This window comes from Balearica regulorum, chromosome 17, assembly GCF_011004875.1.
Source record: "Balearica regulorum gibbericeps isolate bBalReg1 chromosome 17, bBalReg1.pri, whole genome shotgun sequence".
Lineage (NCBI taxonomy): Eukaryota > Metazoa > Chordata > Aves > Gruiformes > Gruidae > Balearica > Balearica regulorum.
The window spans coordinates 14,673,438-14,698,033 of NC_046200.1; the positions used below are offsets into that span (position 1 = coordinate 14,673,438).

General features: G+C 52.0%; 1 protein-coding gene across 1 annotated transcript in view; it reads right to left on the bottom strand.

The window, feature by feature from the left end:
- Positions 1 to 24,596, bottom strand: part of NOS1 (nitric oxide synthase 1) — a 51,363-nt gene that overhangs the window by 17,261 nt on the left and 9,506 nt on the right. The window contains exons 2-11 of the mRNA XM_075769534.1: positions 21,705 to 22,845; positions 12,195 to 12,327; positions 6,512 to 6,649; positions 5,899 to 6,044; positions 5,396 to 5,558; positions 4,048 to 4,139; positions 3,337 to 3,478; positions 2,470 to 2,609; positions 1,858 to 2,032; positions 690 to 791 (exon numbers count right to left, since the gene is read on the bottom strand). Coding sequence (XP_075625649.1) covers positions 690 to 791; positions 1,858 to 2,032; positions 2,470 to 2,609; positions 3,337 to 3,478; positions 4,048 to 4,139; positions 5,396 to 5,558; positions 5,899 to 6,044; positions 6,512 to 6,649; positions 12,195 to 12,327; positions 21,705 to 22,432 — 1,959 coding nt within the window. The 5' untranslated portion in view covers positions 22,433 to 22,845. The remainder of the gene's footprint in view (positions 1 to 689; positions 792 to 1,857; positions 2,033 to 2,469; positions 2,610 to 3,336; positions 3,479 to 4,047; positions 4,140 to 5,395; positions 5,559 to 5,898; positions 6,045 to 6,511; positions 6,650 to 12,194; positions 12,328 to 21,704; positions 22,846 to 24,596) is intronic.

The following is a 24,596-nucleotide window of genomic DNA, read 5'->3' on the forward strand; positions in this document are numbered from 1 at the left end:
TGACCCAACTATGCCTCACTCCCATGGTCTTACAGGACTGTACCTTTGGAGGTGACATTCATTGGCTGCTGACACTGGTATTGCCAAGGAGCACAGTCAACGAGCAATGCTATTTTTCAGGGACAAGCTGCCCTTGTCCTTCCTGAATAGATGTGATATGAGATGACTGTTCCTCCTGTTATTTGTGGTGGGCCAAGCAAAGACTAAGACGGCATGAACAGGATGGACCATCCTCTGCTCAGCCCCTTGGGGAACTCTTTCATGGATTGCACAACTCAAGGACCAATTCTGATCCAGCACTGGGAAAGACTCCCACGCTCTCAAGTTGAGTTGCCAAGGACTAGTTTTGCTACTTAACCTTTAAGTGCAAGTGGAGGGAGAACCTGGGCCAATTCCTGCCTCATGGATGGGACAGAAGGGCTGGATATTGCCCCCTCGGGGCACTCCCTCTGGACCAGCAGAGCTCAGATGCTGGTCGTGATGTCTTTGCAACATCCAGGGCACAGAGATTACTAAATTTCACTGAAGAGTCCTGGAACAGCCCAAAACTAGGAAGGCACAGCACAATTTCAGCTGAGTGTATCAGCTGCTGCCGTTGTCCTTGGGCAGATGTCTCCATCCTTGTCCCATCCAATACTCGTGTCCCTCAAGCCTGACCCAGACACAACAGAGTCCTGTTACTCAGGTACCTGGAAACTGTACAGCACAGCAATGTTGATCTCCACCAGGGCCTGGTCCTTCCACAGCGAGGAGGTTTTCCTCATATCCAGATTCATTTTCTTGGCCACTTGCTGTAACAAAACATGGTAGGTGGTGAACACTTTTAATGGCCGAGAACCAAGGACTGAAGATCTCTGCTTGAGGAGAGGAACCCAGCAGAGGGACCCAGGCTGACACAAGGTCCACACAGGGCAAGGCAGCACACTTGCAATGAAGGGCTGACATTTTGCCTTCTGCTGAGAAGACGTGATCCTGCCTTTTCCTCTCCATGACGGGAGCAAGGCCGCTCGCCTCCCTTCCTCCCCTGGGCACAGGAAGATGATTAAATGCTGCTGAAAAGGGCCATCAAGAGCAGTCGCTCTTTGTGAGAGGAGAGGAGATGGGCGGGTCCACGGGACAGCAGGAGATGGTGGTGATCCATGTGCTGCGTGGAACAGACCCAGCACCCCTTCCCCTGCCAGAACCCCTGCTGCTCCCAAACTCTGTTCTTTCTTAGTCCATTTCTTCTACCCGGAGTCCTTCCCCCAGACACTATCACAGACAGGTGTGTGCACAAACATGGGGAGGGATGCAGCCCCTCCAAGTAACACAGCGTGCCCCTTGGAAGAGCGAAGGAGCCACCCTTGATGTGTGCAGATCCCCTGCACCAGCAGCTCCCCGTGGCTTGGCTTTGTCTCTGACTCTGTGTGAGGAGCCCCCGAGCCATGGTAGAAGACTCCAGAGGGGCAGCTGGAGGGTCCCTATAGGCAGGCATGTCCCTGAGGAGTCGCCAAGTGTCTCAGCACCCTCTCCGCCTTAGCTTAGCAAGGTCTTAGCACTTGACCTCAATCAAGCACATGGCCAGGTGCCTGCTGATCCATAAGATGCTTTGAGGAGTCTATGGGGAGCTCAATAGGCATCACACTCGCTCTGCCAGATACCAGCTGGCCCCATAGGACACATAAAACCTTGCCAGCCCATCACACCCTTGGTCATGTGGCTCTGGGAGAACGTAATGGCCCTATCTAAGAGAGACTTGGATGTCCTGTACTCTCCGACTGAAGGCAACACTCTCCCAGTGTCCTTCCTGCTCCCCAGTAATTTCACACACCCACTGCACCCCAGGAGCACCTCACCTCCTCAAGGAGGGGGAATTACCTCCAGTATGTTGTAGCGAGAGTTGTCACAATAGTCGCGGACCCCAATCTCTGTGCCCATGTACCAGCCGCTGAAGGGACAGGCCGAAAACTCCAAGCCACCGATCTCAAGGAGCATGTTGGAAACAGCTGGCAAACCATACCACTTCAGGCCCAGGTCCTTAAACCATTCAAACCTGCCAGGAGACAACAGGGTTAGGCAATCGACTAGACCTCCCCTGCCCAGTGCAGGCAGGGGAACAGCGGAAGTTGCTTTGCTACTGGCCACCAAGCTGAAGGACATGTGAGCAGAACAGTTCCTGGAGGCAATATCTCCCTTAGGAGCTGTTTAATAGGGACAGAGTGATATATCAGGAGCGTTACAGAGTGCCTAAGTCCTGGGAGACTTCAAGAAAAGGGAAACCAGCCCTGATACAAGGACACAACTTGCTTTCCACCTCCAGGATCTGCCGGCTTTACATCAGAGTGGAGGGAAGACCTAGAAGAGGGTCTTGGGTAAAGCACCCAAGCCACGGCAAGGAAAGGCCAAGCACACGAGGTGGCTTAGGGTGAAACCAGAGGAGTTGAGTCCTGCTGATCCCCTCCAGCAGTTTCAGGGCTTACTCTGACTTACTTGGGATGCCGGATGGGCACTTCCAGCACAAGTTCTGGGGGGATTTCAAAGAGCTCCGGATCGTTGCCGTTGGCTTGGAGGAGCAGAGGCAGGATATCGAAGCGCCCGTGCGGTGCCTTCCACCCTTGCTGAATGCAGATCTACAGGCAAGACAAAGGTGGGGTTTAGAAGTCCCAGCAGACCACCTGCTCTTCAAGCATTATGGGCAGGGAGTTGCATGGCACTGAGCAATGTCTCCTAACAGCATCTCTGCTCAGCCCTTATGGTTGAGTAATAACCTCCATCCTAGGGAGCTACGACATGGGGTTGCCTGTCACAATCAACTCATGGCCATGTAAGGGGGATTTGGGATTAAAATGAGCCTAGAACTAGATCCTTGGGTAGGATCACCGTTCTGAAGAAGCTGCTTACCCTATTTGTGCCCACAATGGTGAAGGAGAAATTGGGTGAGAAAAGCAGAGGAGTTTGGGAGAGCTGCGCTCTTACTCGTGCTGTGCGGGCAGCGCCAGAGGCAGCAGCAAAAGGCAAATCTCATTTCTGATTCCCACTGGCCCAGGTCAGCAGTGGGTACACATGTCTGCCTGCAACAGTTCCCTCAGCACCACTCAGTGACCCCTTCTCAGCCAAAGCAAAATGAGGTAAGAGTCAGTGCAGCTATGGCCAACTCCTGCATGCGTGGAAACAGTTTTATCCCTGGGAAAATATCTGAGGGTGAGAGAAAACCAGCTTCACTTCGTGGCACTGCAGTGGGTGCGATAAACCCTGCTTGACCCAGCATGTTCCTCACTCCTGAGATGGTCAGAGCTTCTGCCTGCCCCCACCAGCCCATTGCCCATGGTGCCCAGGAAGGATGGCTTCAGCCGGTACCTCCGTCAGCTCCACGTTTGCGGGATCTCCCAGGATAGTGCCGTCAGGCTGCTTGTACCCAGCATAGCGGATGAGCTGGGCGTTCCAGATGCGAAAGTCATGCTTGCTGTCCGTCCGCTGCGGGAAGATGGTAATAGCAGATCTGGAAGGAAGAGGTGCTGGCTGGTGAATGTTGAGGACATTCCAAGGGCACAGGACAGGGGTCATCAGAGGAACGGCAAAGTGTTGTGGGGGGAAAGGCGCTGCGCATGTCTGCCACCACCCTGTGCACCACCTCTGCTTGTGCCTTGGACAAGCCCCAAATATTTATTATATTTTCTTCACCAGAAGAAGTCATGGCCAGGTCTACATGGCCAGGAATTCAGGGTGTTTCCAACAATTCAGTTCCAGACAGAAGCTGGCTGCCAACATGGGGTTTCAGACAGATCTGAAGAGCAGTCTGTGCTCTGCATTTGATGCGGAATATAGGAAAGGAGAAATAATTGGAAAATCTGCCCTTTGAGGTCCCACAAAGAAGAGATATACTTGGACCAGTAGGACACCTTCCCCCCATATCAGGTCCCTCTAACGCTCCCCAGGACAGGTACTGGCTACAACCATCCTGTTGTGCAGTGGCTGCTAAAGGAGACAATATCAGCAGGGCCCAGAGCTAGGTTAACACACATCCAGAGGCTTTCAGATATAAATCCTGGTGACTCCCTGATGGCTCACCTGAGGTTCCCTTTGTTGGTGGCGTATTTGATGTGGTTGCAGATATAATTGAACATCCCATGGGCTGTGGTGCAGTCCCGGGCATCAAACACCTGCAACAGTGAAAGCAATTGTGGTGATGCTACAGGATGCTCTAACTCCTAGGGCAGAGCCAAGCAGAAGAAACACAGCACAGGCAAAGCCCTAGAGGCCACTGTGACTTGTTAGGTATCTAAAGCTCCATAATTAAGTGTTCCCTGCCTTTACAACATGTGCATGTCTAATCCAGCTGCCCCTTCTGCTTTGGAGAGGTGAGTCATCTGCTGCTCAGGCAAAAACCTCCTCAATCCAGTGCTCCCAACCTGCTGCTGTTCCTGGCTTACCCACCAACAGTTTTGGGTTCTGCTTGTTGTCTCTTGTAGATCAAGACTCAAAGCTGAAATAGGGCAGGTGTCAGTCAGGTCTGAGGGACACTGAGAGGATGGGGAATCATAGACTCAAAGAATGGTTTGGGTTGGAAGGGACCTTTAAAGGTCATCTAGTCCACCTTCCTGCAATGAGCAAGGACATCTTCAACTTGATCAGGTTGCTCAGAGCCCTGGCCCAACCTGACCTTGAATGTTTCCAGGGATGGGGTATCTACAAAAGGATGAAGAAACCAGGAAAAAGGGTCAACAGGAGGCCTGAAGACAACTTCTTGCAGAAATGGCTCCCCCCAAGGTTCAGATATGCCAAAAGAAACGGTGGAAGAGAAGAGCTAAAGGCTGAGCTGGGAGTGAAGGGGGCCCAGCTTCCTGGCCCCAGGCAGTGCCCATACCCTGTGTGAAGCAGCCACAAGAATTGTTCAGCAGCCCTTGAGCTGTGCTCCAGGTTACAGAGAGAGACATCATCTCTGTACCAAGGGATTCCACTAGAGATCACTAATTCAGATCCTACCCTACGCTTCCAGCTAGTCAAAAGGGCACTGAGCCAAATCTTCTCCTGCCAGAGTAGCTCTGTACCAAAGATGAGTGTGTCCTGCTGCCTTTCTCCAGGCAGAGCAATAGTTTTGGAAGCAGCATGTAAGATAGTGGAGTAATATCTGATTTTGGAAAATCTTCTCTAGAGCGCCAGCTTCCAGTTGGCCCCGTTTCAGACAGACACCTCAGCTACACCTACCCCACAGATGCTTTTCCAGCTCCTGCTGACTTCCCAGCCTGTGCATCCCCAAAGCTGTCAAGGCGAGTGTTAGCTGCTGTGTGCTGAACACCCGCAACTGCCTGTGCTGTGCTTCTCCAGGTATCTGAAGAGCAAGTTTTGCCTCTCCAAAACTCCGGTGCATCCTTTCACATGCAACCTGCCAGCTGTCTGCAGTGGAGATGGTGCTCACCTGCAGCTTGGACCACTGAATCCTGCCCACGCAGCGGGCTGCATTTCTCCAGGCATGCTTGGCTCCGTAGATCAGCTCTGTGTCCCGCAGCTGGTAGGTATCAGTGCCTTCAATCTCCTTGGTCACTTCCTCCAGCCTTTCCATGTGGGCCTTGGAGCCAGATCTGCACGTGTGGGGAACGGTGGAGATGGCAGTCACCAGCCCAGGTGGAGGGCAGGGAATCCTGCTGCTCTTCACCTGGGCAACACTTCTTTCTTTCTGAAGCACATGTGCGCACATACGCACACACGTGTGCTTTGCACCACGTGCAAATGGGAGAGGTCAGTAATTTGCACAGAGGCACACAACACATGCTAGGAATGAAACTCCCTGAAGAAGCAGCTGAATGTGGAGCGCCACAGTATCACCCTGCTTTGACTCACAAGTGTGAAATATCAGATCATAGGTGACATCCCAGCATAAGCAGAAGCCAGGGTCTGTCACCTTCTCCAGCCAATACTTACCTCTTTATGGAAGAATAGTACTGGTCAATGAAGTCCTTAGCCAAGAGGAGCACCTCCTCTTTTGTCCTGGTATCTTCTGACTTGCGGACGTGCTGGCTAGGGGTCATTACTGAGCCCATGCAGATCTGCTCGGTGCACGCAGTGGCCTGACGAGACACAAGGAGACAAGTGTGTCTTGGGCCACTGCAGCACTTTTGGTTACATGAGCTGGGCTGGAGGAAGTCAACAATTAGCTATGCAGAAGTTGGTGGCATCTTTGACAAGCGGGGACAGCTCCAGCTTCTTTGTTTTCATATCTATCAGTAACACTATGTAAAACAGCTCAAGCATGTGCAGTCATCTCTTGTCCCACCCGGTACGGACATTTGGGGCTCACTAGATTCTTGCCCCAGCTCGGCATAAAGTCATATGCTTTTCCCAATTTATCCCAGATGGGTTTCCCTCTCACTTAGCTTATTGAGGCAGAGGTTTGAAATTCAAACACCACCAGAGATAAGACGACTGGCCTGAATTCATCCAGTTCTGCATTTCCAGGTAAAGGCATCTTGGAAACATTATGATCCACTCAATTATGCTCAAACAACTCTTGGCCAGTCCTATCAACTCTACTCACCATCGCCGTCTTGAGGTGCAAAGTGTCGTGAAGCACTGAGCCTGTCTCCCAGTTCTTGATTTTGACAAACCGCGGGCATTTGGAAGGACTTCCATTCACTGTGTTCTTAGTTGGGGACTGCCGCCCAGATGGTGGTGGCTGGACAACAGTGAAGACCAGGCACAAGGTTAGTATTCATCAACGAGGTACAGAAAAAAGGTCACAACAAGCATCATCATCTTGTATTAGTGGATGCCTGTGCTTAAAGCTTAGTGATAATATAGCGAGACAAGGTATATGATCCAAATATTTGGCAGCATTTGGGATCCTGCAACGGAGCAACCAACTCTTAATGTGATTGAGAAGTCATCCTTGTTTACAGGACAGCCAAACCTGCAGAAGATGAGTTAAAAACAGAGGTAGACGTGACTTAGGAGAATGTAGTATTCAGGTTTCCCAGTGGAAGACTTACCTCTCTAAAATGTATTAGATGTTTCGTTTTAAGGAACATCACCTGCTCAAGTTTTGCACATGCCAAGCTCTGCCTCACTAATACGAGCACTGTGAGACAGAGCTAATAGCCGAGCGTTCCTCTGAGCAAGCCAAAGGCACATCTCCTTTGATATCAATGCTGGAAGATCATAGGAATAAAGACGGACAAATTATGCAAGTGGGAGGGCTGCTGAATTATGTATAGTTGGATTAGTTCAGCCTCAGCGCTGAATCTCCAGCCCTCCCTTGATACTCTGCGTCAGGGGGTGCTCATCTGGAGTTACATGCCAACATAAGGAAGAGCCTCAGCCAGCAGCGAGCTTCTAACGAGAAGAGCTGGCTGCAAGTGCTTATATTTGCACGTGTTTTCACAGATAATGTCTAGCATTTCGACTGTGACCCTTATTCACCCCAAGCACTGAAAAACGTGAAGAGCAATCAACGTCTGCCAGCATATCGTGGGACAGCGAGATCCATGGTGGCCCTGGAAAGCAGAGATGTTTCTTCTAGATATCAGACCTTATAGTAGGGTGTAATTCAGTCACTGCAACCGCAACGGTGTTGCTGCAGGTTTCAAGGGGAGAATCGATCCTACACCAGAGCATCATGGCAAAACCTGCTGATATTTGGCACCGCTTAAAGGCTTGCAACTCTGCAAAGTAGATGTGGGCTCGAATCGAGTTTTGACGTAGCCTTCCTTCACAAATCCCATAGCTTGTGTCCCTGTCTAATCAATCTGCAAAGTTTTTTAAAGTCGGCACTGCCTTCAGCAGAGCTGTGCAGATTCTCACCCTCCGTTTTGGTGGTTCTGTGTCACAGCTGCAGCTCAGGGACTAGCAGCAATAGTACAAATCCAGCATCACAGCCTGAAGGACCAACTGAAGAAGAGCCAGCACACAGCGGAAGAAGCTCCTGTTTCAGAACAAGCACTTTTGCTGATGAGCAAACCCAGGAGGGAAAGCAACAGAGGCCACAAGGATGACAAAAGCAGATGAGGCTCCAGACCTAACCTGTTCTTACTCTGCCAGACAGAGGATTGCTCCGCTTTTCTGAAGCGGAGAGAGACTGATGCCTGATTGATCACGAGACTGATGCCTGGGCTGAGCAGACACCACTGCATTGCCCTGGTGGCAATGGTGTCGGTATTTTGTGCCCAGTTCTTGTTTTTACCATATGCTCCACACTTTTTTTTTTCCCTGGAAAACAGGGATTTTGCTGTCAAGCAGCCTGAGGCTCACACTGTAATACCATGCACGGAAAGCGTATGCTGGGAGCAAGAGACAGAAGATGGAGGGGAAGGGACAGTTCTACACCCTGACCCCTCAGTAGGACCCTCTTTGGTCCTCGCAGTTTCCAAAAGCCGCTCTCTGCACACCCTCAGACGATGCTGTCACGGGTCTCTGTGACACTCCTCATGTCACAAATCCTGTGCTCTTCCCAAGGAGTGTTTTCAAGCCCTGGCCCCTGAAGCCAGATGACCACACAGTGGATCTCAGCTTCCCCTTTCCATGCTGCAGAAAACAAATATAAGACTTCATATAGTGCTCAAAACCAGTAGTAAATAAGAAGAACCTTCTAAATGTAGTCCTGGAAAAGCACTAGTTTTAAGTTAATTTTTTTTAATTTTGAGGAATCTGGCCTGAATTATGGCAGTGTCAGTTCCTGGTCATTTTTTTCTGCTTGTTTTACTCTTTCAGGAGAATGAAACCATTTCTGAGCCACTAGCAACATCCTGCGCTTTCTGAACCAACCTGGGCCACCCTTGGGACCAAGGGGGATAAATCTGCCACCTTCCTGCTGAGCGTGATTGCTCAGAGCAGCACTATGAGACTGGTAAAACATAGCTGAAAACTGATGCTCAAAACCACAAACAAAACCAATCCTCACCTGTACCTCCACCTGCCAAACAGAAATTAGAAATACCAAGCAGAAAGCGCTCGTTGCATCCAGCACCACTTTTTTATTCTGAATTAGTTTTGATTTGCTGACGGGGCTTCAGTGCAGCTCAGGAGGTGTGCTCTAAACAACATCGTGCTAGGTATGACCTAAGGGTGTTAGGAATCCAGATGTAGCAACGAGAGTGGACATCGGCTGCTTAACATCTGCCTACAGATGTTCTACCTTAAACCTCTCTTTAAGCTGCTCCCTTTCCTTTTTGTCTTTTCCCTGCAGGAACTGGCAAAGTTTGAATGTTTGCTGAGAGAGGGCCACGGTGCGGAGCCATGCCGGATCCCTGGGACGCCAGCCGGAGCAGCCGAGGCGACACCACCGACAAGAAGCAGAGGTGCCAGGTCTGGCAACCGCATGGCAGAGCAGCTGTGGAGAGAGCAACACCCAGAAGAGCCCGGGAAAGAGCTCTGTGCGTGTCTGTGCCTTCCCTGCGCGGCAAAGCCGAAGCCAAATATTACCCCTGGTTCTGTCAGGGAGGTTGTGTGAGATCCTTTCATGTTTTAATTAGGCAGCTGTGATATTAGTGACTCAAGAGTGGGACAAACGGAGAGACTAACGTAGCAGTCGGGGAGCACATGCATTATGCAAACATCTTTTACAAGGGAGCGTGTTGGCACTTATCGTCAGCGTGCAGCTTGCGAGCTGTCTGCAGCTCTTACAGACGCAGGGCAGAAACGCACCCAGCCCCGGGCGCTTCCTGGGGCCAGAACAGCAGGGACCATCTCCCTTTTTGCAGACCCGAGTGGGCTCTGCAGGTCCTCAGCATTCCTCCTGCGTCCCGGCTGGGCTTCGGGCATCCCTGTGACGACGGCATATATTGCTCTGCTGGAATGCATCGACTATGGGAGGACGAGGTCTGCAGCGTTAGCCCAGGTCATAGATATATTGGCATGCTGGCATTTCCTTCCAGACTGCATTAACCCCGCTAGCTGAAAGTGTGTTTTTCGCTTTTATAAAGCTGTAAATCATCCTTACAAGCGTGGAGCTGATATGACTCCCTTCCCCTGGTAGCTACATGGACACACACTCCCCCCGGTTACCCTGGAGCTCCTAACAAATCAATCTGTTTGGACTGAAATACGACTCACGCAGGACCTGGGCTGGTGCAGACACAGCATTTTCCATCAGTCAGGTTTAGGGCCAGGGGAATTGGGCTCCTGGGAAACAAGCAAAACACACTGCGTGATTTGGAAAAAATAAAAAAAAAAGGGGGGAGGGCTAGGGATTAATGCCCAACAGGTCTTTCAGCACCTTATTACAAAGCTCAGTGAGCATTCCCCACCTGGCCAAGTGAATCTACCAAATCCTGCTTTGAAGAATGACGTGTATCCAAAGCTCGCACTTGGCTTGACTTGCCCCTGTGTTAACAGTATTTATTGCAGCTTGCAAGAAGTTCAGTTGCCTTGACCACATGCAGCCCAGGGGAACGGCTGCAGGGAGCATGGGGGAAAAAACCAAAGTGCCTCCAGAAGAGCTGGCATACTGATTTGGGGATAAGAAGGATAAGAAGAAAGCTGCACATCTAGTGAAAAAAAATATTAAAGAGTTTAATAGCAGCTTAAGACTGGGGGTTTTGGCAGCCCTAACACGGAGAGAAATTATAACCTTCTGTGTTCAGAGCTTAAGGTGCTTATAGTAACAGACACGTACATGCAAGGAGCTTAGCAAAGGAGGCAGAAAGACGGTGTCTTTCCAGAGCTGGGGCAAAGGGACCAGAGCAGTGACCTGTCCTCGGGTGAGATGGGCTCGTGATACCTGCCACAGTGCATTAACCATATGGCAGGACATGGGGCTGCCCAGGGCCGTCTCTCCAGTGGCTGAACAAAGTGTGTTGCAGCTCTTGGATGCACCCATTTGCACGTGCTGATGTAGGACGATACCCACCGTAAGGTTGTCTATGCTGCTGGGAGACCTGGCCGCAATCCTGAGCTGCAGCCAGGCGATGGGAGGATGGAAGTCACTCCCAAGTGCATCTAAGCACCCAACCAGGTTGGTTAAAAACCTGGGTTTTAACCAGTTGCCAGCGAGTCTGGCATGGTCAGGAGTTTCTCAGCCACCCTGCATGTGCATCAGGGCCCACACAGTGGGTCTCACACGTGCCATGAGCCTCCAACACTGTGCATGCTGCAAAAGTGCACGTGAACATCGTTCTGTTCAGGAGACCCAGGAGAAACAGCAGTGCTCCTGGCATGGGGGGGATGAGGATGTGGGCAGAGTTAAACCCACGTCATCTCCGTGGGCGTGAAGGGACCATGTCACCTCATGTGACCTCACCCCTTGCTTCTGGCTTTGCATCTTGCAAAATGCCTGTGAAATGAGAAAGCCATCCACTGGCAGAGCCATGGCCTGGGAGGTGCTGCCGGACACTGCTGGGCATCAAGGCCAAGCTCAACATCTGGGCATCAACCACACCATGAGTGGCACGTACTCTGTGGTGGTCTGTAAATGGCACGTCGGCGAGGAGCATTGCATTGCAGCTCGTTGGAGCTGGGAAGAGGCATCAGTCAGAGGTATCTGCTGAGGACATACTGATTTTCTCGGAAGTTTTCACGTGACCACTAAATCACTTTTCCCCCCTCCCTTGGGAAACAGTCCTTCCTACGTCACCCTGAGAAATACAGCAGGGCAAGGAGAGCAAACGGTCCCCAGACTGGTGCCCTGTGTCCTGCCCTGCTGCTGGTTAATCCCATCAGGGAGACACGTTAGCCCGAACAGGCTTGGCAGTGGTCACGCATGTCATGTTTTCCCCGAGGTGATCTTTCTGTCCTGGCAGGGTCTGCCTTACATCTCTGGCTTTGCTACAAACGTGGAGTTAATCCACTTTTGGCAGGGAAGCCTGAGAATTTATATTCCGTGGAGCGTGAGGAGATGAAAAGGCACCGTACAACATATTATCTGAAGTGCTCTGTTGAATTACCGTCATATGAATCAAAGGGACTTTAACGACGCAACTCAGCGTTTTGCCATGAAAAGGGACAACAGTCCCAAGGGAGGTTTCAGACTCCTGGTCCCTGGCTGTGTTCCCGTCCCACTCTGGCACCTTGGATGAAGAGCATCGTTCTCCAGTGACCTATACGCTGCCTGAACCACAGGGAATCAAATGGGCTCTACACCCCATCAACTCCAGCTCTTGGGATCAAAGGTCTTCAGGGCAGTGCAGCTAGTCCTTGCAGGTTCTCCGTGGTGTGAGAGCCCAGCAGGATGGGTTGTGTACCCCCAAACCCCCTTCCCACCCAAAGCAGCATGAGCCACGGGCTCTTACCTGCTCAGCTTCAGAGTAGGGGTTGTTCAGGACCATGGGCACGTTGCTCTTCCCCCACAGGTCACCGAAGACACGGTCATTCTCCATCTGAGCCGGTAAGGCTTTCTGCAGCTTGTTTTCCCCTTCTCTGAAACTGAAAGGTTAAAAACCATTTGGGTCAGCAGGCTGGAGGGCAGCTGGGTGCTGGGACCACCGGGCCAGGTCCTGGAGCCATCGCTCTTCCTGCAGGAGCAAAAACTCCTGCATCGCCCTGCGGGAGGGGAGGAAATGCTCTGCCTCGGCCGAGACAATGGATCACCGCGGCAAAGGCAACCCAAACACAATAGAAATATCACCATGCAGGTGAGTGCGGTGCCTGAAAAACAACAGGAACCCTCTGTCCTGACACTGCCTCTAGCGGGGTTACACGCCAGACCCTCTGCACCCCAAAAACCAAGCTGGAGCCCTGCGAAAGCAAGCACAGACCTGGGGAAAGGAGAGTTGCATACACTTCCAGCTGCAAAACCTCACAGCAAAACCAGCTGGGTTTGCAGAGCAGCTTGGTGTTTATGAGCAGAGGAGAGGAAAAAAACCCAAGAAAAAATAGGTGGCTCCCAGGAGGGAGAGACAGCTCTCTCTCCTCTCCCTGACCTTTACAGATGCTGCAAATGCCGTCGAGTGCAAGCGATTCTACTCAAGCAAACTGACGGATTGCCTGCACGGAGCTGGGGACACTGGTAAGGCTGGGGGACTGAGGACATCCCCAGCGCTGGCTGCCCTGGCCTGCGCAGTGAGACTGGCGTGACTCCCGGTGCACATGGATTACCGCACACGTTTCACCTGGGGAACGTACAGCGAGATGTCAGTGAGGCTGTTAAATGCCATCCGGGCAGGTGATGGAAAACCACTGCCATACGAGCCCTCACGAAAGAGAAAAACAAATGGGGTTTAGAGACATGATATTCAGAGAAGGCAGGCTGCGGCATCCGCACCGAAGACACCGACCGCCTTGGTGAAGCCACGCGTGGGAAGGAGCTCCGTGGGTTGGGCTGCACGGGGCCGTGGACCAGGACAGGCGCAGCCCCGCGGCTCGCAGCCATGCTGCCTTCACCCTTGCTCAACAGACCATCGAGGTAACGCGCTCTGGCAATTGTTTTGCTCCTGCTGTCAGTTCTTAAAATTCTTCCAGATGCCCGCTAAAGTCAATAATGAGCCTTCCCATTAATAACGGCAGGCTTTGGGCGCTGACCAAAGTAGGACAGTCGCACTCAGGACATAATGCATACCAACACGGTGCTCCTGACACCCTCTCGGGCAGATATGTACGTACAAACAAATTCAGTTTCACAATCCTCCTTAACCCCAAAGCTTGTTTCTTTAGGTACAGCTGAAGGAAGATACTTCATGTAAAGACAATCTCCCCGTGCTCTAAATCTTCTGTAATTTTTCTGCCTTTACAGAGCAATGTTCAGCTGCCAAAATATTACACTAGGTTCCTGGACATCTTCCAAACATTGGCTGCCTTAGGGTGAAAGTGGCGAGCTTGGTACAGGCGAGGAGGTACAGGTGCCATAGGGGCAGTTTTTACTGGGTTTTCCATGCCCCTCCCGGAAAAACAGCTGTTCATTTGTGACTTGTCTCCTACAAATACGTGAAAGGGTTTCAATCAGGTAAACCACAAGAAACCCCACCCGCCACAGCGCACAGCCGCAGCCAAAGACAGCGGGTCCCTGCTCTCTGCTACACGGCGGCGGCACTGCAGGGAGCACTCGTTGGCCACACAGGTCCCAGAGCTGGGGACAACCATGAACCGTACAGCACCCACTCTGCCTTCTACCAGCCCATCCGAAGGGGAAGCTCAGGGTCTCTTGACTGGTCCAGCCTACCTCCATCTGGAGGATTCCCAGCGGCAAGACAGAGAATTAGCAGAATGAAAATTCAGCAAATCTGGCTCTTCCGCCTAAGCCAAGGCCAGCTATTAAACCTCCCAGAGAATACTCATTTCCACAGCCAGACATCCCTGCCCTCTTGCCCTGAGCCCCATCATATCAGGAAGAGTGGAGGCAGGTCAACACAGAGCCACCGAGCACAGGAGATGATGGGCATAGACAAGCCATCCCTTGTAGCTGATGAGCCCCAACGTGCTGCTCCCCATAACTGGTCCAAAACCAAGACACAAGCACTAAATCCATAAAGCTGTGGAAGAAATCCCTCGGCTTTACTGGTGCCTGGGGTTTATCAGAGGGAACCTGCCTATGGAGGGGCCACGGTGCCTTTCCAGGGCCACAGACTTTGCCTCTATGCAGGCAGGAGAAGCTTGGGCAGACAGACCCCAGCGTGCCAGATATCCCACAGGCGCCTCCAAAATGACACTGAGCATACGCCTGCAGGCGCCTGGCACGACCCGCTGTTTCCAGGAAGGTGTTTGCAAGCCCGTCTAAATGGGTGTCTGCTGGCACGAGGGAACCTCAGAGAGGAATCCATCAATCGGCAGCAGCAGCTGGAGGTCTCGGCCAGGAGGCTGTATGCGTAATCTCATTGTCCGCACACCAGCAAAGCCATAAATGTTGGTACCTGTGCCAACGGCATGGAAAAAGAACAGATGCTTGAATTAAGTCATCGCTGTAGTTGGCTACTTTGTGTATTACAAGTATAGCTGGAGCAGGGCCCTGCTCCCATTCACTGGCCCTGAGCATCACCCGACAGCGAAAAGCACCATCCTGAGGAATAGCAATGTCCAGGTGGGCGTTAGGGGTTGGATGCTCAGGAGCAAATGCTCCACATCCCATTGCATGTTTGCAACTGGAGCAGAAATGGGTTGTGTCTTGCTATCCTTACTTGACAGCCGTACGGCTGTGGAAGCAAGGCAGCGAGGTGCTGCCCTCACCCTTGGTCTCAGCTATAAAAGCACAGTCAAGCATAGCTGCGACAAAGGCATTAGTCTAAACTCACGGCTGTATCTCGCCTCCATGCTGGTGTTGTGCTGCGGTTCGCTCGGAGGTCCGTCCCTCACAGGGCTGCGGGTGCGTGCCCCTGCGCTGAGCTAGCACAGACCTCTCCCGGATGAGGCTGCCCAGAAGTATCCGGCTCTGTCTTTTGGAGAAAGACAGGGAGAGAAAAGCCCATTCAGAGCAGCCACAGCCTAACTCCAGATGGGGGGAAAAAAATTTAAAAAAAAAAAAAAATCAATTGCTTCATTTTACAAATATTTCCTGCCCATTTCTTGTAACTGCCTTGTTTGCGAGCTCAGACAGGAACAGGGTCTTTTGGGTCAGTTATTTTCCTCTCTTGGCCTGGCTTCCCCAGCCACCAGCAGAGTCGCGGGGCGACCTGCCATGTTCATACGAGGATGCCACTCACACGCTCAAGGAGACTGGCAGGATGGCCAAAACACCGCGCGCCCAAGCTCAGCCTCCAGATAACGTTTCCAAAAGCACTTTATCGACAGAAGAGCCCAAAGGGCCGTTCTCACGGGTTCCCACTGGGCGATGGGGAAGGGTGCAGTTCCCCCAAGGGGTGTTTCGAGGCAGCCAGTGTCTCTGAGCGCTGGAAGCAATGCTGAAGATCTGTCCTTGGAGGCACTTGGTTGGCTGAACTCTCCCAAATCCAGAGATCCCTCTCTGACCTGGTCCCGCTGCCGGCTCTATCAGATACTATTAGCAAGATAGCTTGGAGCCAAAGCAGGTTTTTGGGAAGGGACCCCGTCTGAGGTCGTCTTTTGTTCTGAAAGCAAAATTTGTTACTTATAAAAGAAAGAGGAATCCTGCCCTCCCCCACTGGCGCAAAGGCAGAGCCTTGGATGCTGCCTCACCTCGGAAAGAGCATCTGGCTCTTTGGAGAAATGAGAGGCACCACTGCTTTCTTTTGACTAATTTGATGATGTTGCAGTGCTCAGAGTGATGAAGCAGAAGGGAAGTTGCTGAGACAGCCGTTTGAGAAATTTCTCCAAAGCTTTTCCAAAAAGAAAGAAGGGGGAAAAAAAAGAAGAAAAAAAAAGTTTGTCACTTCAGTCCTTTGAATCTGCTTGGCAGAAGGAGCTCTCTGATTTCCCAGGCAGAGATGAGAGGTACAACTAGCTGCTGCAATGCCCAGCGGCCAGTTTGGATGAACCAATGATGAGGACGCGGATGTCCCCAATCCCGACGACGGCTCTCGTGCTGTGATGCCGATAGCAGTGCCCCGTGCTGCAACCACGGGGCATGGACTCCTTCCAGACCCTTGTCCTGGAAGCTGAAAACCCTACGCTTGAGCTTGGGACTGTGCAGAAAGCTCATACATGCACACACCGCTTGCTCTGAGCTTTGGGAGAGAAATTCCTTATTTTTACTTTCTTCCCCTCTCCCGGTGCGTCCTTGGAGACAGCTGCAAGGCTCCACTGCACGTTGCTCCTCCTTCCACTGCTAGACGCCAGGGTAAATGGCTCTTGCCTCACCTTTCTTTTGCCCCATGGAAAACCATACTGCAGAGGGCATTGCATCCTCAGAAGTTAATATTTCCTTGCTATCACACCCCTGGGGCAGCTCAGAGTCTGCGATGTTGGAAAACGTGCTGGCTGCAGACTCCTCGCCTCAAGGGTTAAAGCAAGGTCTGGCACAACAGCACGCATTTGAGGGAAAGGCAGGAGAAGGCATCGGACAGGATCTGGGATTTGCAGGGTGCTGAGGATGGAGCAGAGCTCAGGAAGGAAGTGGGAATGCTGGAAGTCAAAGGAATAACTCCAAAAGGTGGGATGTGCTCTCTGGAGAGGCAGTGGAGATGCCCAGATTGGGCAATTGCAGAGTGATCAAAGCAGGAAACCACTTCCTAAATGAGAAAGGGGAGCCTGAACAGCACTAAGAGGACAAAAGCCTCACTGAGGAGCACGCAGCATGGCTTGAAGAAGGTCTCGTGCCCTCAGAAGGTCAGAGCATTGCTGGGCTGTACCCAGTGCTGGGATTAGGGACTGATGAGCCAAAAAAGCTACACAGGGTGGCCTTGGAGAGAGGCCGATGAAATATGAGGTTGGTAAATGCCGTTGAGCAGGCATTGACAGATAAACACCTGGGACCAGCTCCAAGCAATCCCAAAGTCCCATTGGCAACATTCGTGATTCAGCCAGCACCAGATGCAACCTGCAACCACCGTGCTCGTCCCTTCCCAGCCATGCCCAAAGACCACCCGGACGATTCCACCCTCAGCATCTTATTTGGAGGCCAAATGCAGTTCAGGTCTGCTGGGAGAGCGCAGGCTCGCACATGGGCCATGGACTTGTCTGCTGGGACCACCTACAAGGAGAATGGCTGTCCCATGGGATGCAAGCAGCAGCACCAGCACAAGGGCTGACTGGATGGAGGGTGCTTTGGAGACTGGTCCAAGAGGGCTCCATGGGAATATATTCAGGTGGAATATGCTGTCTGCAGGCACAAAATGCCTCTCTGGATTAGACTCATGTAGTCAGAGTGATGAGGAAGAAGAATCTGCCAAGGGAGAAGGGGAGGGTTATTCACTGCCAAAGCTCCCTACTTCACCGTTCTGCAGAATGGCAACAACATGATAGTTTCAAGGAACCTTTTCATTTCAGAGGTTTTAAAGTTTTGTGTCCAAGTACAGAATAACGAAGACATCAGAAATGCAAATGAAATGTTTTGAGCAACACAAAGAGATTTTGGCGGCGGTGAAGGAGGTGGGAGGAAGAGAATTTTCTCTTCGAGAACTGCAAAATTACGGGGTTTGTTCCAATGCAGGATGGAGCCTGAAACCTTGAAACCTTTCATAAACAGAATTCCTGCTCTCAGCACACTTTTCCCTCTCAGGGCTGCTGATGCTGCTTTTTGGACTGAAACTGCCATGTTTCCATCATGCTGTTCATGTTATGGAATAGACCTGAGAAGAAAAATAAATACTGGCAACTTGGGGGGTGGGGAGAGAGGGAGGGAAGATGGGACATGACAATCTCCCTAGAGCTCAGAGGAAAAACAGACCTAGGTTAGCTGGCAGTGAGTGAATCAAACTCTATTTTTGTTTTCTAGCCCACGGTGAGCCTCATGGCAGAAATGCCAGCTCTCATCATACCTTGCACCCCACTTCCATGCTCTGTTTTATGATCGACTTCATCGCAGATGGCTTGAGCTGAGTAGCAGACATTCAGCCGTGGTCGCAGCCCATCCCACAGGCACGCACCATGGACCCAGGGCACCTTGCAGCTGGAAATCAGCAGGCAGCAAAAGCCAGGTCATTGCAGGGGCAGCTCCCCTGGGGAGTGCAGACCATGGGTGCAAGGGATGGAGATGAACTGATATTTTTTTCCCAATGCATACTTAACAGTTTCCAGTTTTCCTTGCAAGTAACATTAGAGACATGGGCTGGAAGCCTAAAGCATCAGGTGTAATTTGCATCACTTCTTGCAAAGCCCACCTTGAACAAGAAGTGTTTGGCTCCTTGTGAATAACCTCAAACTTGTACCATTCCTTTTTAGCCCTAGGAGAGCTGTCACAGCTCTGCGAGCCAGACCGGCTTTGACAAAGTGCTGCAGGCTGTGAAGGTCAGCACCAAGAGAAGACAGAGGAAGAACAGGACTGGTCCCTAGACGAGCATCTCCAACTGGACGGACAGTCAAGTGGTCCAGGCTGTAGATGTCGAGCTCAACCTTGAGCGAGGTTTTGCACTCTCCTGGGGTCTAGGTAGAGCTCTATTCCTGTTTTGACTAACACCAGCTTTGCTTGCTTCCCCTCAAGCCTGGAGAAGTCACAGCCTCCAGCGTGACAGCTCCATCAATCTGATAAGGCTTACTTATTTTTTGGGGCATTTCTTTGGCATCAGCCAACACAATCTCCATGGTTATCTGCTCCCCATCGCTTCCTGACCTTTCTGCACTTCTCCTATGGACCAAGAAAACTCTCGCTGTAGAAGACCTTCACGATGCCCCAGCTCTGTCTGAGACCAAGCAGAGGAGATGAATCATCTCCAGCATGTCGCAGGAGTGGGAGGAAAGGTGGCTGAGAAATGCCCTTTACCCCGCAGAGCGGCTCTCAACAAGTTTTCCCTGCAGTATAGCTCCTTTCCCACTTCTCCGCTTGATCCCAGGTCTTCTCGCTCATACAGAGTCCTACCGCAAGAGCGAGGCTGCAGCTTTTCATCAAGCAGAAGACTGAAGCCTAATTTTGACCGAAAAGTGGATTTTCAGTCCCAAGATACATAGATTACATAGATTTATTTTTTTTTTAAAGGATATTGAAAAATAAAGTGAGTGGAGTTTTGGTGAAGTACCCACTTCACTAATATTCTTGCTGTTTTGAGGTCCTTCAGTTTAAGTGAATTCAAAGTGTTTCAGTTTAATCTCTTTATGAGCAGAAGATACTCCTCAAAGAAAGAAATCACATTTTTCATCCTTTTCCCCAGTCGGAACAGAATTTCCTTGGAGAACCCGCAGCTGGTGGGATGGGATGGGGACATTGAGGTGGACAGTTTGAAGGGTGAGGCTGTACCTTGTGTCAATGCTTGGGATTGTGTCCTCCGGGGGCTTCACCAGATTATGACCCCCAGCTCCACCGCAGCAGTCTCAGCAAAAACAGAGGGACAGAAGGGACTTTTAAGCAGCCGTGCACATTCTGTTGGACCTGTAGTCCAGCAAAACCCCTTTAAGGTCTCAATTCTTTGATTGCTTAAACCAGGTTCCCCCAGGGATGGGTTTATGCTGGATTAAAGGACGTGCAGCCTGGGCAGGTAGCCCTCAGCCTTCCAGGGAGAGAGCTGGGCTCGAGGAGTTAAATTGCCTCCTATTGCACAGCAGAGACCAAAAACAAGGGTTGCTGAAAGCAGACAACGTGCCAAGACTTGGGAGCGTGAAGGGTGTCCCTGAATGTACCCTGTCCCACGGCTCTTCCCCAGACGTCTGCCACCCGCTGCCGGCACCGAGCAGATTTTTTTTTTTTTTCTTCTGACTCAGTGTGACCACCCTAACGGGCTTTGAGCAACTGTGTCCTCCACGGAAAAAATGCACAATTTGGAAGAGCAGAAATGATGACACGAAAACAACCGAAAAGAAAAAAAAAAAAGATGGAAAACACATGGTGTGAGTGTTGGTTTGTGATGGGAGTGATCGGGAGCTCAGCCGGAGCTCTGCCACTAAGCCGGGCAGGGAACCCACCGCACAGATCCTGCTCCTCCACAGCCAATAGCTCTGCCTTTACCCTCTCATTTCCAATAAAAAAAAAAAAAAAAAAACAACAATTTTTTTTCTCCTCCCTAAGGAAGCAGGTGCAGCAAGGGACCGTGAAGTTACAAATCCCTCTGTCACTGAACCGAGATTACCAGCTTCAGCAAACCCTCCTGAAAAAAGCCTCCTGGCTTTTACAACCGGCCGGTAACCGAGGGCAGCCACAACCTGCTGCGGCACTTGACTCCGCTAAAATGTGTTTGGGGACTTGGGGAAAGGCAACAGGAAAAGGCAACTTATCATTGTTAATAAATGGCCAGGAGGAGAGGGAGCTGGTACTAAAAAACCCCATAGCTACCAACAATGTTTTTGCAAAACACAAAGGATCACAGGGATCTGCTTCGGCTCCGGAGTGATGGTTTCCCTCTGTAAACACCTCTCGGGGAAATGCCGAGGAAGGTTGGGAGGGCAACACCACACGCGGCCCCTTGCAGAAGCAGATACCAGAAATGAAGCAGTTCCATCCACATGATGGGACTTCACCCTCCTCAGGAGGCCATGGGGCAAACACCCATCTGTCCTCACCCTTGTTATACATGCATACGAATATTGAAATAATTAGCTCGATCTAGAAACAGTGGAGGGGACGAACAGGCAGATCCACTGTTGCATTTCAACAAGGGATGGCCATTTCTGAGGTCTTGATGGGAAACATTTCCCCCCGTTCCCAGAAGACGTGGCGTCCAAGGCAGGTCCCACTGCCATGGTGCAGAGGTGCCCTTGGCTTCAGCTGGACTGGGGCTCCCCTCTCCCCTCCCCAAAGCCAGAGCCTGACTGCCAAAAGCACAGAAGGTTTTGAAAATCATTTCTCCTGGGAAGCATCGTACTCTGTCAGTCTGACCTTCCTTCTCCCTCTCCGGCAGTTAATCAATAGCAGATTTCAAGGGGAGAGCTCCAAAGCAGAATAGCAAGGACAGACGATACCATGAATCTTATTTGGCAGGTGGGGAAACTGAGGTACAGGATTTTGTTTAAAGCTTACAACAAATGAGATTGAGAACACAAAACAGAAACAAATCCCAGCCCAGCCCATGATCCACCACATCGCATAGCTGAGCTTTCCATGAGACATTACTCCCGCTGTCTCCCCAATTTCCCACACTTACATCTCTCTCCCTTTCTTCCACCATCTCCTCCTGATTTTCCATTACTTTTACCTCCCCCTCATCAACCGCTTCCCCCTTTTTTTTTTGCATCCCTTCCTCTCTGTCTCCATCCTGCCGTGTCAGCCAGCAGCCATTTCTGGAGACGTGCTCACCAACACCTAAACCAGCCACGTTGGGTAGCCAAAACCAGCACATTTCACCAAATGTAAAAAAATGTATTTAGGGACCTACCAGTCCACCTGGACTTCTATATCTCTTGTCTCTACCTTGGAGGGTGCATCTCCATCGCTGTCCTTACTGCTGCTCTTCAGGAGATCCAGGACAGGCTTGATTTCTTTGAGCAGTTCATTGTCTTCCACACCACCGTTGAGGCAAGGGTGACCACAAGCACCCTCCTTCCCCTTCCCAGCGTCCTGCCCTTTGCTGCCGGTAACAACGCCGTTAACGTGGACCATCGGCTCCACCTCCCGCCCGATCTCTCTTGTCCACAGGGAGCCCATGGTGCGGTCAGCTGCTGGCAGCGGCTGCTCTTTGCTGTGCAGGCTTGGGTTGGACAAGTCAACTGCCTTTGGAGTTGGGCAGAGGGGTCTGGTGACACGGATGGTTTTCGGCGTCCCGTCGCCTGCAAAAGTGGTCTCCAGGTGAGTGGTGAAGCCCTCGGGGCCCCGCAGGATGAGGACCACGTAGGTCTCGGAGGCGATGCTTCTCAGTATCTCCAGCGCAGTCTCATAGCTCATGTCCACCAGGGGCCTGCCATTGACGGCTAAAATGATGTCCCCAGCCTGGATGAGGCCACTCTGCTCCGCAGCCCCTCCCCGGATCAGGTCTGAGATGATGACTGGCGGCTTGCTGACTCGCTCCTTCACCAGAAAGCCGAGGCCGCCCACCTTACGCTTGAAGAGCCTCACCGAGATGACGTTGGGCTGTATCTGCTGCACGCTGAACACATTCTCTTCCATGGCAGCGCCCCTCTTCAAGCCTGCAGACCAGGACCTTGACACTTGCAGAGCGCAGAGAAATTCGCTGCCCAAGATGTTTATCCACGCCGGGGCGGGGAAGGGGCAACGCTTTGGCTTTTAAGCAGCTGGCCTCACTGCAAAACTCCTCTGGGCTTTGGCTGCAGGCTGGCTTTCTGCAGCATACTCGCTGCTGCCTCTCTCCGAAACACAGCCCGGGGAAAGCAGGGTGTATCACCGGTGGAAAGCAAGGCTAGGGACAGGGCAGGCAGGGCTGGGCATCGCGCGGCCGAGCAGGGGCTGGAGGGGGCACATGCCAGCTTCCAGTCAGCCTCTGGTCCTGGGCTGGGCAGAGGCGGGGAGGCAGCCCGCTTGCTTCACCGACATCCCTGCAAACGGTCCACGAGCTTCTTTATCTAGAAAGGAGGAAAAAAAAAAGAGAAAAAAAAAAAACACAACAAAGGAGAAAGAAAAGTGAGATAGGGCAGGCGTAAGTGCCGGCTCGGCACGGGGCTCAGCACGCCACAGACACCCACATGCATCAGCCCGTCCCCACAGATGTCATCCCCCAGGCTGCATTTGGGAGACAGGCTGCAGCCTCCCATTGCTCTGGGCTTTGTTTCCTCTGCTCCCCCTGTGAAAATCGGCACCATCTGTTCGGCGGGGGCCGGGAAAGCATGGGGGGGAGCGGGGGAGCCCTCGGAGGGGGCCGCTGGGCAGCCTTGCACGGACCCTCCCCACTTTGCCGTTGGGTCGCAAGCAAAAAAAACGCACGAGCGAGTCTGGCAAATGGGTAGAGCCGCGTGGAGCTCAGCAGCGATTTCTGCCAGCTGAGGATCTCGTCTCCCTGCGTTTTCCAGAGTATCCAACAACCTGACGGTCAAGATGGATCAGGGTGACCAGTGAGGGGACGTATGTCCCTGCCCAGGATGGAGCCCGTTCCATAGGTGCTGTCACACCAAGACTGTTTCGGTGCTTCAGGAAGAAGAGTAGCAGCCACCAGCGAAATGAGGCAGTAGAAGAGGACGTTCAGCTCCCTTACCCTGAGTTACAGCGAAGCCCTTACGATGGATGGCAAGTGCTTTTAAGCCTGGCTAGAGGGATCACAGCCTCAGCCTGACTTGGCTCCTCCTCTCCCCATATTTCAAACCTGGCATGATATCCTGGGGACACAGGAGGCAAAGCTAGCACTCCCCCGTGCCCAGCCCTGCCATCCGGTTCCAAACAGTTCCCAAACAAACTGCTTTAGCTGATGGAAAACCATCTAGAAGAGAACATGCAATGAGTTTACCCAGCTCTCGGGAGACCTCGTGGAGCTGGGTATGACTTCATACAGCCCTCGCGTGGCTTGGGGAGCCACGTCTCATTGACTCCTGATAGGACCCTGGTTCTTACGTGCCTACGCTTGCGTTTGATAACTTCAGCTCCCAAATCCTCTCTGTGTTCGCCTCCTGCTTCTTAGATGCTCTGGAGAACATTTCTCTCCGGACTGTACCCTGACATTTAGCAGCAAGCTGAAATGCAAATGCCTTCTTTTCTGTTTTAAATCCAAATTTTGGGGAGAGAACAGAGGGCACTAGATCTGCAGGCTGGAGGCACTGACATGCCAAGGAAAACACTCTCCCATCTCCCAGAGGCAGCACATTCAGGGCAGCATCTGCACCTTCAGACACCGAGCCCCCCTCTGCCAGGAGCTCCCTCCAGCACCCGGATGGGAAAAACAGGGATCTGAGGAGCAGGGCAGTGACATCAGCCCTGGCATGAACTCACTTGAGCGTTTTAATCCTCATGTGACGAAGGCTGCTGACCCCAGACTGACTTTTTGCAGGCGAGTAAAGAATAAAGCAATTAGAGCCCGATAACCCGAGCCGATGGATTTAACCCCTCTTGCCCTTTTCCTGCTGTTACTCGGCACTGCAGAGCAGCAGCAGCCTGCAAAGGGTTAAATGCCACCTGAGCAGGTCGGTGGGGAGTCATCACCTCCTCAAGGGCTAATTAGCCCCGGTGACATTAGCCCTAATTGCTGGGTGACTTCCCACCAGTGGCCTTGGCCAGAGGTCACTGGATCAGGACCTCCGCCAGCCGTGATGGGCTGTGCCACCTCACAGGGCTCGGGCCAGCAGAGCAGGACATCTCCTCCAGACCCTCGGGCCACCCTGGGAAGGGA